Below are 17,007 nucleotides of genomic sequence, written 5' to 3' on the forward strand. Positions count from 1 at the left end.
CGCTCCAGGGCCTCGATGTCCTTCTGGTAGTGAGGGGCCCAAAGCTGAGCACAGCACTGGAGGTGCGCCCTCCCCAGAGCCGAGCCCAAGGGGACGGTGCCAGGGCGAAAGCCCCCCCCAGGGCTCCGCACCCCACCGGGGGGCGCTGTGTCTGCAGCCCGCAGCCGTTACGGCGGTTGGGCGGCAGGGGGCGGGGCCGCGCCGCGGCGGACACGCGACCCCTGACGGCGGCGCGTGGCAGCGCGGGCGCGCGCGTCACGTTCGCAGCGGGGACGGGGCGCGGGCACCAACGCCAGCGCCACGCGCGCGCGCGCGCGCGGGGAGGGCGGGGCGGGGCGGGGCGGGGCTTCCCCGCAGGGGCGGTGCCGCGCGTGGGGGGGGGGGGAGCGTTGTTCCTTGAGGGACAGCGCGGGCAGCCAATGGGGTGGGGCGACGCGGGGAGGGGCGGGCGCGGGTCGCCATGGCGACGGGCAGAGGGCGGAGGGCGGAGGGGAGGGAGGGGCTCCTCCCTTTGTGCGGGTCCCGGCGCGCCGCCATGCATGGACGGGCATGGGATGGGGAGCGCCGCGCCCGCCCGCGCCGCCGGGGCTCAGCCGCTGCTGGGGCTGCTGCTGGGGCTGGGGGTGCTGCTGCGTGCGGGTACCAGCGGGAGGGGAGAGGAGGGGAAGGGAAGGGAAGGGAAGGGAAGGGAAGGGAAGGGAAGGGAAGGGAAGGGAAGGGAAGGGAAGGGAAGGGAAGGGAAGGGAAGGGAAGGGAAGGGAAGGGAAGGGAAGGGAAGGCTGGGTAGCCGTGTAAAGGGCTGAAATGGAGGCTCGCCTGTTGACCAAGTGATTAGCTGAGGCACGGGGTTGCATCATCGCCTTGATAGCATCGGGAGAGAAATGCCGGGCTCGTGCTTTGCTGGGGTTAATGCTTTTAATCTGCTGCTTGCCATTGTCTAGGTGGAAATGAAGTCATGCTTGGGTCATCTCAGCCCTGCAGACCTCTTTTTATTGCTGCCTTTCTGCCTCATAACCCCCTTTTTTTTTTTTTTCTCTAATACAGCAGGCGAGCACCGTAATCTGTCTTCAGGATGTTTTCTCCCGCAGGTGTGGGTGTAGAACAGGATTTTGCTGTGCCAGAGGTTCGCTTGATTGCTTTCCACCTTCTGTTTTTTGTGCTTAGGTGACTGCCAGCTGCAAACGCCTTGTCGGATTCAGAAGTGCACCACCGATTTTGTGTCCCTGACTTCACAACTGAACTCAGCCCTCGATGGCTTTGACTTGGAGTTCTGCAAGGCCCTGCGAGCGTACTCTGCCTGCACTTACCGCAACTCCAAAGTATGCCGTGGAAACCTGGTCTACCATTCTGCAGTCCTCGGGATCAGCGACCTCATGAGCCAGAGAAACTGCTCCAAGGACGGACCCACGTCCTCCACCAACCCCGAAGTAACCCACGATCCCTGCAATTACAGTGGCCACACAGGAGCCGGCGAACATCCCGGAGGGGAGAAAACTACCCCCACGTACCTATTTTGTGGCTTGTTTGGTGATCCTCATCTGAGGACTTTTAAGGATCACTTCCAGACATGCAAAGTAGAAGGTGCTTGGCCTCTCATAGACAATAACTACTTATCAGTGCAAGTGACGAATGTGCCTGTGGTCCCAGGATCCAGTGCTACTGCTACAAATAAGGTATGGATTGTTCTTAAACACTGTGTATGCATACAGAAGTAGAAGGCCAGGACAGTAGAGTAAGTGGCTCGGCCTGTAATGGTTAAAGGAGCATTGCAGCTTGAGAATCTTCAATTAAGTTGTCTGAGAAATTAAAAGTGCTAGGCTCCTCTTCTGGAAAAACTGATTATTTTCTCAAAAATAAAACAGCTCCTTTTCTTCCCCAGGCTCCTCCCTCCTTTCCTCTCTCCCCCCCTCCCCCCCAAATTCACCATACATCTCACAATATAAACATTTAAGAATAATAAATTTGATTGTCAAAACAGGTATCAAATTGCAGCATCTGTTTCCCTGCACTAAATAGAAATTCTAGGCAAGGAGAAGGAAAAGACCGTCTTTGCTTTTCTTAAACTCTCTAAGTTGTATAGCCGTAACAGTAGAGAACAAAAATCCATTGACAAAGTGGCAAACCTGTGATTTACCAAGATGTTGAGGATTCAGAGCAGAGAGAAGGAGAGGAACTGCAGAGAACTGAGAGGAGGTAGCAAAAAATGACATTAATGCCAAATGGTTGTTAAAAGGTTTTAGTGCTCTAGAAAGAACCAGCAGCCTGAAAATCCTGCCAAGTGTGTATATATACCTTTTCAGACAGGCGAGGCTTAAAATGGCTATCAGCTGAACCACTTCAAGTGGCTAGAGAAGGAAAATGTGTATTGATGGCATATGTCATTTCCTTCTTTTAAGAAAAATATTTAACTCTCTCTGCCAAAGGCAGGTAGCAGGTATACCTACAGAAAGAAAATGAGATACAAAGCATGAGCCTTGCTGAGATGTCCTGTGATTTACGTGTACCTTGAGTCTGGGGTTAAAAAAATGCTCTGAACTTTTGAAGGTAGCTTTTCATTAGTAAGCAGAATGACTTGAATGTATGTTTGAAGCTGATACTGCCACCTGCCTTGTTTGCTTTTTGAAGTGAAATAGCCTTTGTTTTTGCCGTGGTAGTGTAGCTCTTAGAGACTAATATACCTTGATCCTGCATGTACAAGATTATTTCAAGATTATCTGTACTGGAGAGTTTTCACTGTATTGTTAAGTTCAGAGGTAGGTTGGAGGGAGCACATTTTCCAAGGAGATGACTGTGCAGTATTGTTAATAAGTGAAAATCAGTCATGTCACATGCATTTCTGTTGGGTTCTGAGATGCCAACTTACGTAATGCTTATATCAGTGAAGCAAATTTTGGCATTTGAGAGAGGCCAAAGGTTGGACCGATACACTACGGAAATTCAAAATCACCTTTTCCTAACTTGTTATTGTTCAGCAAACAGTCTGTATTGTCAGTTCTTAAAGACTGTAAGATGAAGGCATGAGGCTAAGCTGAATATGCTTTGCAAAAGAGATTTAGACTTACGTCCCTTGAAATCTATTCTGTGGGTTTCTTGCAAGATGCTGAAGTACAAGGAAGTACGATTTCATATCTCCAGTAAGCTTCTTCCCTCAGTTTTGTTAAGTTTTGCAGGAAGCTCTTTATTTCCTTACTCATAGAGATAAAACTAGAGTCTTTCTGTCCACAGATACTGTGGCTGGCCAGAATGGGATGGTAGTAGATAGATGATATCTTAACATTTAACTGGCCACATTCTAGATGTGATTGACTACAGTAGCATACTATGCTGGTATATGTATTCTCATGCAGATAACTAAGAGGAGAATTTAAGGAGATAAATATCTGTACATACTGAGGAAAAGTGTATGTATCAAAGAATGTACCTTCTGTCTTTGTTTCTACTCTCAAAGTTTTTTGTTTTGTTTTTGTCCTGGCATTCTGGAAAAGGTGATAATGTATTTTTTTCTTTTATAATCATGGTTCGGTACTCCTGCATTTGTACAGATACAGTTGACCACAGAAACAATTAAATGAAATAAGATGTATGACTTAGGATATTAGAATTGTGTCTAATAGTAGTCTCTGTTACCTGGTATACAGTCCTTGAGCATTTTCTTTCTTTGGCAGGTAATCAAAATTGTATCAGTGCACCTGTTTGTAGAAAATGAAGGTTTTTGAATGCACGAGTAATTTAGCAAGATAAATTTCAATACCTCCAGTGCATCGTCACCTTAACTCCCTGATGTCTTTATGAAGCAGACTATTATAACAGATACAGAAAAGGCTTGTTAAAATTGCACTACCACTATTGCACTGATGCCTGTAACATTTTCACTGCAAGTGTTCCACTCTGTGATGGTGGAATGTCTGCTGGATGTACTTCCCTTATTTTGGCCATGGGTGTGTAGCTTAAGGTACCCTTAAAGAGCTACCAAGATAATTTCAGTGAATTTTACTTACAGAGTATTTCCTCCTAGCTGAGAGCATGCAGATCCATTGTTTGCCTTCTCCGTAAGAAAAGCTTCCAGAATGCTATGCATCATTAGTCTTGGTTTCGTCATTGCCATTATTTGGATATGTCTTTAATGGGAAATAATAACAAAGGTTTATGCTGATCTTAAATTGTGCAGAAGCCAAAGCAAATACTAAACTGCTAACTAGACTACCTCAACCACCCTAAAGCAGACATAATGAAAACAGAGATGAGAAGAATAGAGGTTTTAGTTTATCCTGAATGCCTATTTATTAGGGAAAGTAATTTAAGGAGCCATAGGAATGAAATGTTGCACCTTCATCCTATATACAGTATGCTTGTGAAAATGGCTTAACTATCATTTCGCCGTATGGGTGGTTATTGCATTCAGATTTATCATAGCATTCTGGTGTACCATGTTTTAAGGAATCGTCAGCAAAGTGATTATTGTTTGTAGAGTTGTTCTGTCACTCCAAAACCTACGAGACTCAAGTGACCCCAGCAATCTGAGGGCCATCCAGTAAGTTCATAATGGAGAAGAGAAAGCCAGGAGGACATTTTAAACAAAGAATGCAGAATAAAAATCTGTTTCCCCCCAACTTACTCTGTGCATCTGGCTGGTAAGCGTGGAAAGCTGTAAGACTCCTCCTTTCATTCCTTAATTGGAAAGGTATGTCCTCCAGTGGGAGTTGTGTATATATTCACAAAATGCTCTGGGCAATTTTTTGGTAGGTGTTTTGCATTTTTCTGTTGCCCATAGTGAGGACATCTGTGTATCCAGAGTGAACAAAGCTATTGTATATTCTGTGGTCCAGCTGAAACTTGCAACTTTTTTTTTGTTTGTTTGTTTTGTTGTTGTTTTAGCTGGTCTGTTCTGTTTATGCCTCTTGGCATAGGATTGCAAGGCCTTTCAGATCGATAATAAGGGATTGTCACCAAGTAACTGGACTTAGGTCAATTTCTTTTTCTTTCTGGCAGACTTCTGTATGAGTTTTGTGTAGGTTACTGGCGTCTTTATATCTGATTTCCTCCAGCTTTAGACACAGAACACTGCAGACTTTGAGGGGCTTTCTGAGAATGGATGTAGGGGGCTGTAGAGGGAGCAGGTAGGAAGTATGTTGGAGAATGCATTAAATAGAAGGCATTATTGTGTGCTTCATTTAAGGGTTACAAGGCTTCCATCAGGATGACAGCTGTCCTCTGTATCACTAGTGCAGTTGTCCCAAATAGCAAATGGAGCAGGGGCGCTTGGGCTTCCCTACCCAAAACCTTCCTTGCTTGCAGTAATTGGAAATTAGCTAGTTTTCCTTATTTAGGTGCTTTGTAGTGGACAGCCTGAGAGTGAAAGAGTGAATGGCAGGACAGAGAAAGAAAAACAAATTGGCTGTGGAAAACAAAGAGCTCTTACTGAAGTTGTTTTACTGAGCATACGGATTTTAAACTGACTATTGGCTGTGTTAGCAGGGAAGTGTTCCTTTTCTCAGAGTCAAAACTCTTAAATAGTTCTTTTGCACCATGGTTTCTGTTGTTTTTCAGGAGATCAGTGCAGACTGAATACTATGTACTTACTCTTCAAGCAATATTAAAGAACTTGTCTTCCCGTTACCCTTCAGTTGTTCTTAAGTGGGAACATCAGATAACCAACCACGTGTGATTATTTTTTTCATCTTTATAGACATTCTTCCTAAGCTCAAGTTGAATTTGGCTTTATTTCTCAGAAGTACATGCTTCAGTTTTGTCGGAGGACATCAGTTAAAAGCTGCATTGTCCATGAAGAAAAGCTGATTCCTCTTCCTATTACCTTAGAGTGTTTCATTTCAGTGATTGAAGAGTAGAGAGGACTGCAAGCAGAAGGGTAAAGTTAAGGGCCTGGGGTTTTGCACTCCATGCAAGGTAGTGCCGTGCTTGGGCATGTAGTTGGGCATAAGCCAATCAAATGATTCAGCAGGTAGCTGTGGACAGCTTGAAAATTGCAGGTGCAGGAGCACCTGCAGTGGATTTGGGATATTTCTGAAAGGCAAATGCCTGCCAGTGCCTTTAAGACAAGCCGTCTTTCTCACAGCAAGAGCCTCTTGCCTGTGCCTTGACTAGACTTTCCAAACAGCTAGCTGCTGAATGTCCCCTGAACTGTGTTTGCACTGCAGTTAGGGCAGACTGAAACCTCCTCTCGGGTTTAAACAGTGTGACAGGTTCTAATTTAGAATCCTTTTCATGCATTACAACTATAAATTTACACCTGTTGGTGTGCTTTACTTTTCTATACCTGTTTTTTTCCATGAATAGTCAGCTTCATAGAAGACAAGGTAGAAGAAATAATAAACTTCTACTGTGCAACTGTGGTTAGGGCAAATTGGTGCTTTGGTGCCTAGTAACCTTTTGACCATAACCAAATGATGGTTAGTTCACAGCATGTGAAAATAAGTAGTTTTTTTTTGTTATGAATAGCAATGGGTGATAGAGAAGCTCAGGAGAAAGGGATGTTGGCACCATCCTGGCAGCAAGACAGGCAGTGAATGTAGTTTTGAGGTTAGCTTCTTAGGCAGAGGCTGCAGCAGAAGATACTGTCTGCTGGGTGCTGTGTTTTTTGGTTTGAGGAATTTCCTCTGTGCTCTACAGAAGATGCAGATAAGCTCTTTGGTCTTGTATTTGCTCTTGGAACTCAGACTTGTCAGGGGAATGCAAAGCTTCATTTCTGACACAATTTCTTGCATCTATCTCAAGCCTCAGCTCTGTGCTTGTGCATTCAGCACATTCCTCATGATCCTGTCCATCAGGAAAGCTCATTTAATTCTGTCATGGACACTTTCCCTATGTGCAAAGCTTTCCTAGGGTTACTTTGATGTGCAGCATGGTTTGGGACAGTCTCAGAAGAATAACACAGAAAAACAGCCACAGCTTTCCTGGGCACAGGCGATCTGTTGAGTTTGGTGATTTGCCAGCTTCATGAGTGTGAAGATAAACTGTGCTGTTTCCTGGTGTTCAGAACAACCTGGACGTACTAAAGGGTTTTTGTAGGACAAGCTGTGGCAGTTTGTCAGGCACTAAACTGTTTCTTTGTGTGTTACATCTGTGGAACTGCTGGACAACTGCTACAGGGACTTCACTGGCTTGAACTCCTTCCTTTAGGGAGAGGAAAACAGAGTACGCAGGAGGACTCACCCAGCAGCATCTGTATGAATGCCTTTAAAGCCTTGGGGGTCTTTTAGGCTTTACTTCCTTGCTTGTTTGCTCTCGCTGCTTGCTACTCCCTCACTGCTGCGGAGGGAGAGGTCTGCTTGAAAAAAAGAGGTAGAATATTTTAGCTACTATTCACGTTGCTTTAGGAAGTAAAGTTGTAGGTAATTTTTAAATCAATTAACGCTAGGTGTGAAATGGTTCTTGAGTGATTTATGAACAGTAACTTTGAGAGAAGCTTTCCTGAGTGATCTTGTCTTTCCTTTTGGAAATTCAGTGCTGAACTCCATCTTGTATTCAGATCGACCTCCTTTTTATTTCTGCTGTGCATGCAATCCATACACCTTCTCCTCTGAAGTAATTAACGTGTCAGGATAAAATGTTACACAGTGCTGCTGTAGGTGACCAGCAGGCTGAAGAGGGATTGCAATATTTTGCTTTGTAATATCCTCAACCCTCACTGATTCCAAGAATTTGGCCCCAGCAGCATCCCTGAAGTAGTCCTTAAATCTTTCCTGCCCTGCCCCAAGACCTCTTGCCTTCATAGGACTTGCTGGTGTCCTTGAGCTACAGCTACTTCAGTCATGGCACACCACAAAACATGGGGATGTGGAGAGAGAGATTCTGCTGCCTAGTGCTGTCTGATGGGCTGAGCAGTCGTTAGCATTTGTGAAGCACCTTTTGGTTTTGTTTCATCCAGAAGGGCATGCAGTGCATCTTAAAATGCAGTAGCATGTGATGTAACTTGAAATTAGGATATTGAATCCAAATTTTACAATGAATCCTTTTGGTTCTACTTAATAAAGTCTCTCTAGCTCTACCTTTCTGCATGGGCCATTACTCAGGTGGTTTTCTTTGGGTGGTACTTGGTTTCTTAGATCAGTGCATGATTCACACCTGTTGCGGCCCTCAGGAAAGAAAAGCTGTGGAAATATCTGTTATAGATTGAAAGTTATTTAATGCACTGGGTTTTAAAAAAATATATCCTTTTAATTATATGTATATTTGAACTCTGAAAGCTTTTGGATGTCATTTAAGGCCGTCATGTACACTAGGGAGTTGTCTACCTATGAACTCTTAAAAGCTACCTTACACATACCACATAAAGTCCTTCGCTGCCTTCCCAGGGATATTTGAAGACCACCGATCTAATACCATAAAACTTTCTGCTGAAACATCTACCTATTCTCCAGTGCTTAATTAAATTACTACTAAGCCATCAGGGCTGTATTTTTCTTGAGTTTCCTTCAGATTTTTCCAAAGTCACTGCTTGCTCAGTAGGTAGTGTCACCTTCTTGCATGTGATACTTCATGTGTGTTTTCTAACATCTGGATGAACTCTCTTTTTTTTTTTTTTTTTTTTTTTTTGTCAGCCTCTTTCCTGAGGAATTTTCCTGCAGTAGGCATACAAGTGTGCACATGCTAAACTTGTTTGAGAAAGGCAAAAGTATGACGTAGTCAAAAATGTCACCTTGAAAACTTAAACAGGAAAAGCTTTGCAATTAAACTTGCTTCATCTCCCTTTGCAACAAGGTCTTCAGTATCCCTCAGGACCAAGTTACGAGGTTGAGGTAGGAACTGGTGAGAAGGGAAGGACCTTAGGCTGGGCTGAGAGAGAATGGGTTCAGAGCAGCCTTGATGAGAAGCAGCTGGGGCTGTTTGTTTATGAGGTGCTCAACATGAGCTGTCAATGTGCATCTACAGCCCAGAAAGCCAACTGTGTCCTGGGCTGCATCCGAAGAAATGTGGCCAGCAGGGTGAAGGAGGTGATTCTCCCTGCTCCCATGGGAACACTGCATTCAGCTCTGGAAGATCATGCACAAGAAGGTCGTGGACCTGTTAGAACAAGTCCAGAGGAGAGCCATGAAGATGATCAAGGGGCTGGAGCACCTCTCCAATGAAGACAGGCTGAGGGAGTTGGGGTTGTTCAGCCTGGAGAAGAGAAGGCTCTGGGCAGGCCTTCCAGTACCTATCAGAAAGCTGGAGAGGGACTTTTTGTCAGGGATTGTAGTGATAGGACAAGGAGTAATAGTTTTAAACTGAGAGAGGGTAGGTTTAGATTAGATACAAGGAATAAATTCTGCACACCTAGAACAAGTTGCCCTGGGAAGCTGTGGTTGCCCCATCCCTGGAGGTGTTCAAGGCCAGGTTGGATGGGGCTTCAAGCAACCTGGTCTGGTGGGAGATATCCCAGCCCGTGGTGGAATTAGATGATCTTTAAGGTCCCTTTTAACCCAAACCATTCTGTGATTTGATGTCCTTACAGATCTCTGGTTGTATTGATCTAGATTAGAGCAATATGATAGGACAGAAAATGCAACATCCAAACTTCATGTCTAGAGTCACAATGTTTAAATATGGTTGTCCTTGGCAAGTCTTAATGGTCTCTTTGTTGATCCTCTTCAGGAGGTATCCTTGCAAAGTATTTGGGGGCCTTTGTTCACTTAGGTGTTCATCCCTCATTCAGCGTGAAGCTGTGACTGCTGATTTTGCCTTAGGGTGAAGGCTTCTGTTCTCCCTCTCTGTCTCTGAAGTTGTTTGCATTTCATTCTTTCAGAGGTAGGAGTTTTGAAGAGAAGACTTAGATGCTTCCTGGTAAACTTTGCTAGGTCCCTTGCTTAGCTGTTCTGTGAAGCAGCCAGTTCTGTCTGTCATTAAAACCATTGCCTCTTGTTATCTCCAGATTCGCTCTGTTGCTGAGTGGATGCAGAGCTTTACTTCTGCTGAAATGTAAATCATTCTTTCTTTGCAAAGCAACACAAAAGCGTCCCAGGAAGTAGCTTCTTCACCTGAGCAGGCTGAGATAGAAATCTGTTTAATTGAAACTGTTATATAAAATACAACACCTGATTTACTTCACGAGGCTCTGGATTATGTGCAGAAGCACTAATCGCTTTCCAAATCTCAAGTATCTCTTCTCTAGGTTGGTGAGTTTACTTCAACAAGCACAAAGATGTGAGGTGGTCTTTACAACAAGAAGTGTGCTTGAATGTTTTCTGAATCTTCATCACAAGCATTCAAGCCTTGCTTAGCTGTGGCTCACAGATATGCTTACCAGATCACTTGACTGATGATGGTCTCGAACTAGCTGCGTAACTGATTAAAGCAAAGGAAAAACGTTTGAAAATTCCAGACAGCAACTAGCAAGAACATATGGAATGAAAATAGCGAGTGCTGTCAGTGTGGGTGAGAGACAGACACAGACTGAGTGTGTCAACTAACCAGGACGTGCCAAATACTGAAGAACAATGCAGTACTGTTTAGAGTATGTCTGCATACTCCAGAGGAGGAATTATTGCAGAGGAAGGAGGGAAAAGGGTAGACTTTTGTCTTTTATGACTGGCATGGAGAGGTGAGGCTAAAGAGATTAGAGGTTTTATTCAGATTGTCTGTAGTGCAGCTGTTTACTTAACCTCTAGCTCTGACTTCAAAGCAGAGTGGTACGAAACAAAAGCTGTTGAGCAGAAGTGTGCAGGCTAAGTGAAATTATAATGTGAGGTTGCCATAAAGTAGATCTTAAGGAAAATTGTAACATTAATTTGAAATACCCTCTAATGTGTTTTGGAGTACTCTGAATCTTGTAGCAGAGTGCTTAAATGACAGACTAATTAATTTTGATGTAATCAACCAGTCAAGGATGAAAATAATGAAAAATATTTATTTTTGGTACAAAATATCCTTTGACCTTTTCAAGAAATCATTATTTACTCTGCTTCAAAACTGTAAAGGAAGAAGTATCTCTGTTTGTAACATTTATACGTGATTCCTCGTAATTTTATTTTTTGAAAAAGCCACTAGGCACTCTGAGTTTGGTGTGCCAAATAGCCTGATTATTCCCTTCAAGTAAGACTGGAGGACCTACTCTTCCCTTTGTGGCGTATTCAAATAAGTGCTAAGGTTTAAAAGGCCAGTCATAATCTTAAAAGACTGAGTAATTGCTTTGTACTTGTGGTTTTTGTGCTGGAGCTCACCCTTCAAAGGCATGACTTGGAGTATCTTTCAGTGTTGCTTTGGTTCTCCATCAGCACATTACTGAGCAGCAGCAGACTGAAGTGTCAAATCCCCGAGCTCCTGGGCCAGATGAATCCAGGAGCCATAAGCACTTACATGACTAGCTGTTCTTCGTGCTCGTACATCTCATTTTGGTGCATGTTGTGTTGGTGGCTGATAACAGCACCAAATACATCTGTGCCTTTACAGCAGTCTCACCCTGCTAATCCTGGCAACACCTCCAGGAAGTAACAAGTACCCGACAAAGGTCAGTCACACAGTCACTGTGAGAGAGGTGGTGAGAATATTGTGGGTGAGGGAAGCTGAATTCTTGTGGTCCTTTCTGTGCTTTCACACAGTTCAATCCAGTTCTGCTCTGGTGGCTAGTAGTGCAGGAATTATTTGGCACATCATTCCACTGTGATTGCAGGATGCATTCCAAAGTGTTAAGAAACCATCAGGCAACAGGGAGTTGTGATGCTTAATTAAATATAAGCCTTTTCCTTTCCTGACCTTGTTGCAGTTACCACATGCTAATACTGTTGCTTCCAGGCCAAGTTAAGAACAAATTTAACAATTGCCACCTGGGAAAATATTGCTTTAAGCATGTGTACAGGCTGTTTTCTGCTTAGGCATGAATGCAGGCAAGTGTCAAAGTCTGGACTAGCGGGTAGTCCCAGAAAATCTCAGCTGCAAAATGGAAAAAAGATTCAAATGACTCTTTTTTTTTTTTTTCCCCATGATCACTAACCTTTGTTGTTTTGTTTTTTTTTTCTTATCTCTCCCCTCCAGATAACTATTATCTTTAAATCATACCAGGACTGTACGGATCAGAAGGTATACCAAGCAGTGACTGATGACTTGCCTGCAGCTTTTGTTGATGGTACAACAGGTGGAGGCGATGGGAACACCAAGAGCTTGCAAATCGTGGATAAAGTCAGTGGCAAATACATAGAAATGCATGCCAGGCATATTGGGACCATGGTGTACATACGTCAGCTTGGGCGCTACTTAACGCTGGCCATTCGCATGCCTCAAGAGCTGGCCATGGCCTACGAGGAGAGTCAGGATCTGCAGCTGTGTGTGAATGGTTGCCCTTCAAGTGAACGTATAGATGATAGTGGCCACTTGCCTTTACCCGTGAGGGGCCAGTTGCTCCCTCAGGTAGGCACTGCTCATCCCCGGTCTGTGTACACACTGGAATCTGCAACCACCAAATGCAACGAGAAGATGCTGGTGAAGGACATCTATTTTTACTCATGTGTGTTTGACCTGCTTACCACTGGTGATGCTAACTTCACGGCTGCTGCTCACAGTGCCTTGCAGGATGTGGAGGCGTTGCACCCCAGAAAGGAGCGCTGGCATATCTTTCCCAGCAGCAGAGGTGGTGCTGTGGGCAAGGGTAGCCAATTCTTTGTCAGTCTTGGACTTGTGTGCTTGATCCTTGTTGTGTTTTTGTAGGTGTTGTTGTTTTTTTCTTTGTCTATAACAAAGTTTTGAAATATATATTGTCATAATATATTGAGTAAAGATGAGTATATATGTATATACAATGTATATGAAGGGATGTTTTGTCTTGGGACACCCACCAGATTGTACATACTGTGTTAACTGTTCTCATGTACGTTGGATGTAGTATTCTTTGTATCTATTTGTTTTGCAGTTGGTGAAATGTTTTATAATGTCCCTACATTGGGACCTGATAGAAAGCACTTTATTTTTTATATATTAAATATTTATGTGTGTATCTGAGTAACTATATTATACATATACACATGTACATACAGTACTCAGTGCTCTGCCTAGCTACTGCTTGGTTTAACAGATTTTTTTACTGTATTAATTCATGGGGATATTTTCTACACTTTCTCTTACTGTAGAGACAGCACCTCTCTTGTCCTGTAACGATGTCTGTATTTTACTGGGTTCCCTAGTTAAAACAATTTAAAAAGGAATCATATTCTGTCCTAATGGTCCTCCCTTCTTTGGAGGGAGAGAGTGAAGTGCTTCCCATTAGCTCAGAAGGCTATCTCAGATAACGTGATGTACAGAACCTGCTATGTAATTCTGACATTTCATACTTCCATGGCATGAGTTTGAAAATAAGCTAAGTGAATGTGTTTGAGTGAGACTTACGGAGCTTTGTAGAGCCATTGGAGAGATGATTTTGAAAGACACTAATGGTGTACTTCTGTAAGTGTGTAACATTTCCTCTTCAAAGTAGCTGCTGCAGATGGTTCTGCCCTGGAAGGTTAAGTCATTCTGCACTTACGTGTTAATTATATCAGTATATTAAAAAGTGGGGAGGGAAATGAGGCACCTGACTGCTGTTACTGAGGAACTAGGAGAAGAACAAGTTGGTGGCTTAAAGGCTGGTTTTACATAGTGCCTTAATCTGCTGCAAGAAACTGCAGTGTTTGTGCATGCTACAGTAACTCCAGCTCCAAGACAGGCTTGTTTCCCTCTTGAAACTATTCATCTGAGGTTCATTGTTGGACTGATGCATTAGCCCTGTTCTGGACAAAAGACCTAAGTAGCATTTGCCTTTGCTAAAAAACAAACAAACAAACAAAAAAAAACAAAAAAAAACTGAGCTTGTGTTTGCTTTGGTGGAGGGAGATGGACTTCATTCGTACAGCGAAAGCTCATGTTTTTTATGAAGACTGGCAGGGTTTATGAAGTTCTGGCAGCGTTAGGGATTATTGTGTGATATGGACAGCAGTAGTCTTCTCAAATGAACTAATTAATTCCTTTTTTGGATGTGTAACTGCATGCAGGTGTTACTCTGGGAACACATGAGATGAAAATAGTCAGAACTGAGTTAAGGCAGAATGTGAAAATTTGTTCTAGGCTAGATCCATTGGCAGCTTGTTTTGTCGGTCTAACTGTGTGATGGTGCTGCTTGAGCTGAGTTAGACTTGGGGAATTATGCTGTGTCTGATTTTGTGGTTCCCAGAGTTGCACCTGATGGTGACAGGCTTCTCCCTGTTTTGGGTGGCTGAACTTCCTCATCACTGCTCTGAATTTAAAGGTCACATGGCTGAAAGCTGATGGACAAGCCTAGCGTTGCTGCGGTGATGCATGTACTTTCGGGGCAGACACTATAAACTGAATAATGCCTTTCCCTAGATGCTTTGTGTATATACATATATAGTATATATGTATATGAGCATTGATCTGTGAGCCTCTCAGGTAAATAGTATTTCAGAAATGTAGTACTTCCCCTAAAGAGTTTTCAGTTTTCTTCCTCCCACTGTGGGGATTTCTTGAGAAAATGTTATTTGCACATGTTCGTTCTTGACGTCTGCCATCGCCAAGAGAACTTTAGTTAATGCCAAACGTGGATATCTTGAAGCTAGTGAATGTTCTCTGGAGAGAACTTAGGCTTACAGGGAACATTGTTTTTTTCGCATATGCTCCAAATGGCTGTCTTTTAGAAGGCTGCAGTTTTTATTTTCATGCCTGGAAACCCCAAATTGTGTCAGTCCTTATAGAGTCTTTTAGATACGGTTCATAAATGTACCAGTAAATATATGTTAGTGTGAAAGAGTGACTGTGCAGTGTGTAAATACTTTAAATTATTATGGTAGAAGAATAAAGTTGCCTGCCCTGCTGAGGAATGCCTGTGATGTGGTGTTAGTGACCCCTGGTGGGGTGCAGGGAAACTGGGGATATGGGTTAACCCACTGGGCAGGCAATCTGTAAGCAAAGCCCTGATTTGTTTCCTAGCCATCCTTTGTTGCATAGGAATGTGGTGAGTACCATTGCCATACTGCCTGGCAGATGCCTGCTGCCACTCTGTTAGATAAGCTGCATAGTGAAATCTGTGACCAGCCACTGCAATCCACGCCAGTTTATTGAAGACACTGTGTGGGAAGCCAACAGCAGGAACCATCACTTCAGGATCCTGCTTGTACACTTCCTTTGCAGTGTTTGCAGAGGTACGTAGGAGAGCTTTTAACACGGTGGTCCTGATACTGTGTTCATCTTGATGGGTCTTACAAAAATCTGCTTTAAAAGTTGCTGGAGAGCTCTCATATCAGAATAACCTTGGAAGAGAAAATTATCTGCTGTGAAACTGAAGAGGAAACAGGCGTCAAAAGAATTAAAGGTACGGAAGAGTCCATAATACTAGATAACTTTGTGTAACGAGATGATTTGATACATGGGAGCTGTAATATTTCAGCTGCGAGGCTAATCACACAGTTTGATGGAAAACTGAAAGCACCAAAGCTTACAAAGTTATATCAGGCACTAAGAATAAACACAATGAATATTGTTTTGCTAGGCTTCTGTTACAGTTAGAATTTGAGGGGTAGGAGGTAGATAGGTCTTTGAAATGCTTTGTGGAAACAATGGCTGTAGGAAGCGAAGTTCAGTGTAGTTATGTTCAGTGTACATGAGAGAAGGCCTTCATATCTGTAAGAGCTTATTTTCAAATGTCATTTACCACAACTAGCTCTGCAGAAGGCAACATAGCTTTATTATCAGTAATTTAATACAACAACTAGTAAGCTATTGTTGAAGCTTTCTTTGTCTTTAAAAAGGTAGCTGGTGATTTAGATGTCAGTGGCTTACTTAAAAGATTATTTTGAGTCTCTTCTAGAACATTTTAAACCAAAGTATTTCCTAATCCTGTGCTAGCAGAGCTCTTAACAGCAGCTGAGGATAGTTCTCTGTAGTTGGGACTGATGACTTCCCTAGGAAGCCCATCACAGAACTGAGCAGAGTACTGGGTGCTTAATCTTTCATTTTGTATGTACATATGGTTTCTGAAGGAAGCCTCGCCTTACAAAAGGGAATGGTACACTCAACTGACTGTCAAACCAAAAATTCTCTCACTTTTCACATCCTGGAAAACCTGGTTGGAAGAACAGTCTGCACTGAGCACCTAATAAGTGGGACACGACCTCATGCAATGTCTGAGAGCAATCTGCCTTTCAGCTGAGTTAGGCCCTCCGATATGCAAGCAGATCAGTACAGTTTCTTTGAAATTGCTGCTGTTTTGCCAGAAAATAGGTCCCCAGCTATTTACAGTCTGTTACCTTAGTGCTATGGATACCATGTGTTTGTTTTACGGATTTTGAGGATGTGGAGTGGCTATTTGCTTACATATACCCTCACTGAAGCAAGCAATGTTGCAAGCTTTGCCCCACCTCATGAGTGTTTTATTAGGGGACATATTTAAGAAAACAAACAAATGGCTAGTGGCTTTCCTCTCTTGTGAGACTCATAGCACAGTTTGAAATCTAGCATTCGTTTTATTCTTCATGTAAGTATAGCTGAAGTTTTACAGTGAAGCGTTCATGCTTTGAGTTCTTTTAATTCCTGTATGTGTCTTGACTGATACAAAGTGTATCCCTTTCTGTCTTTCCCTATTCTGTCTATTCCCTATTCTACAGCTATTAAAGACTGCTACATATAAAAAGCCTAGACGTGACTAGTAATGACTTTTTTTTCTTTTTTGAAAAGTGTTCTATGTTGTTGTTTACAAGCTAAACTTCCTTCTGTGTCATGCTGTTAGTTCTTTTCATCCATATTCCAAACAACTGAAAATTGTGTGGGCCAGTGTTGTTCATTAGATTTTATCATTCTGATTAATTAGCTTGTTTTGGAGAGCAGCATAGCCACAGATCAAGTACAGGTGTGCAGGTAAATTTGTGATGTTGATGGAAAGCAATTGTATCTGATCTGGTTCAGAATTCTTTTAATCTGGCTAAATGTTTGTAAATCAGACTTCATTGAATTAAAAGCTGCTGATTAGTAAATCAACTATGACCAATAAGATTGATTAGAGACTTTGGGTACATGCAGGGGTAATCTTCAGACCTG

General features: G+C 43.0%; 1 protein-coding gene across 1 annotated transcript; it reads left to right on the forward strand.

Moving 5' to 3' along the window:
* Positions 1-547: 547 nt before the first annotated feature.
* RGMB (repulsive guidance molecule BMP co-receptor b) lies at positions 548-13,765 on the forward strand. Its single transcript, XM_032205773.1, has 3 exons — positions 548-639; positions 1,165-1,673; positions 11,968-13,765. Exons 1-3 carry the CDS (start codon positions 555-557, stop codon positions 12,634-12,636), a joined length of 1,263 nt encoding a protein of 420 aa, XP_032061664.1. The 5' UTR covers positions 548-554; the 3' UTR covers positions 12,637-13,765.
* The last annotated feature ends 3,242 nt before the right edge of the window (positions 13,766-17,007 follow it).

The sequence above is a fragment of the Aythya fuligula genome, chromosome Z (genome assembly GCF_009819795.1).
Source record: "Aythya fuligula isolate bAytFul2 chromosome Z, bAytFul2.pri, whole genome shotgun sequence".
In the NCBI taxonomy this organism is placed as follows: Eukaryota; Metazoa; Chordata; class Aves; order Anseriformes; family Anatidae; genus Aythya; species Aythya fuligula.

Coding starts and splice junctions, on each gene's coding strand:
- RGMB (XM_032205773.1), top strand. CDS start 555: ATGGGGAGCGCCGCGCCCGCCCGCGCCGCCGGGGCTCAGCCGCTGCTG. Junction 640..1,164: donor GGGGGTGCTGCTGCGTGCGG/GTACCAGCGGGA, acceptor TTTTGTGCTTAG/GTGACTGCCAGCTGCAAACG. Junction 1,674..11,967: donor GTGCTACTGCTACAAATAAG/GTATGGATTGTT, acceptor TCTCCCCTCCAG/ATAACTATTATCTTTAAATC.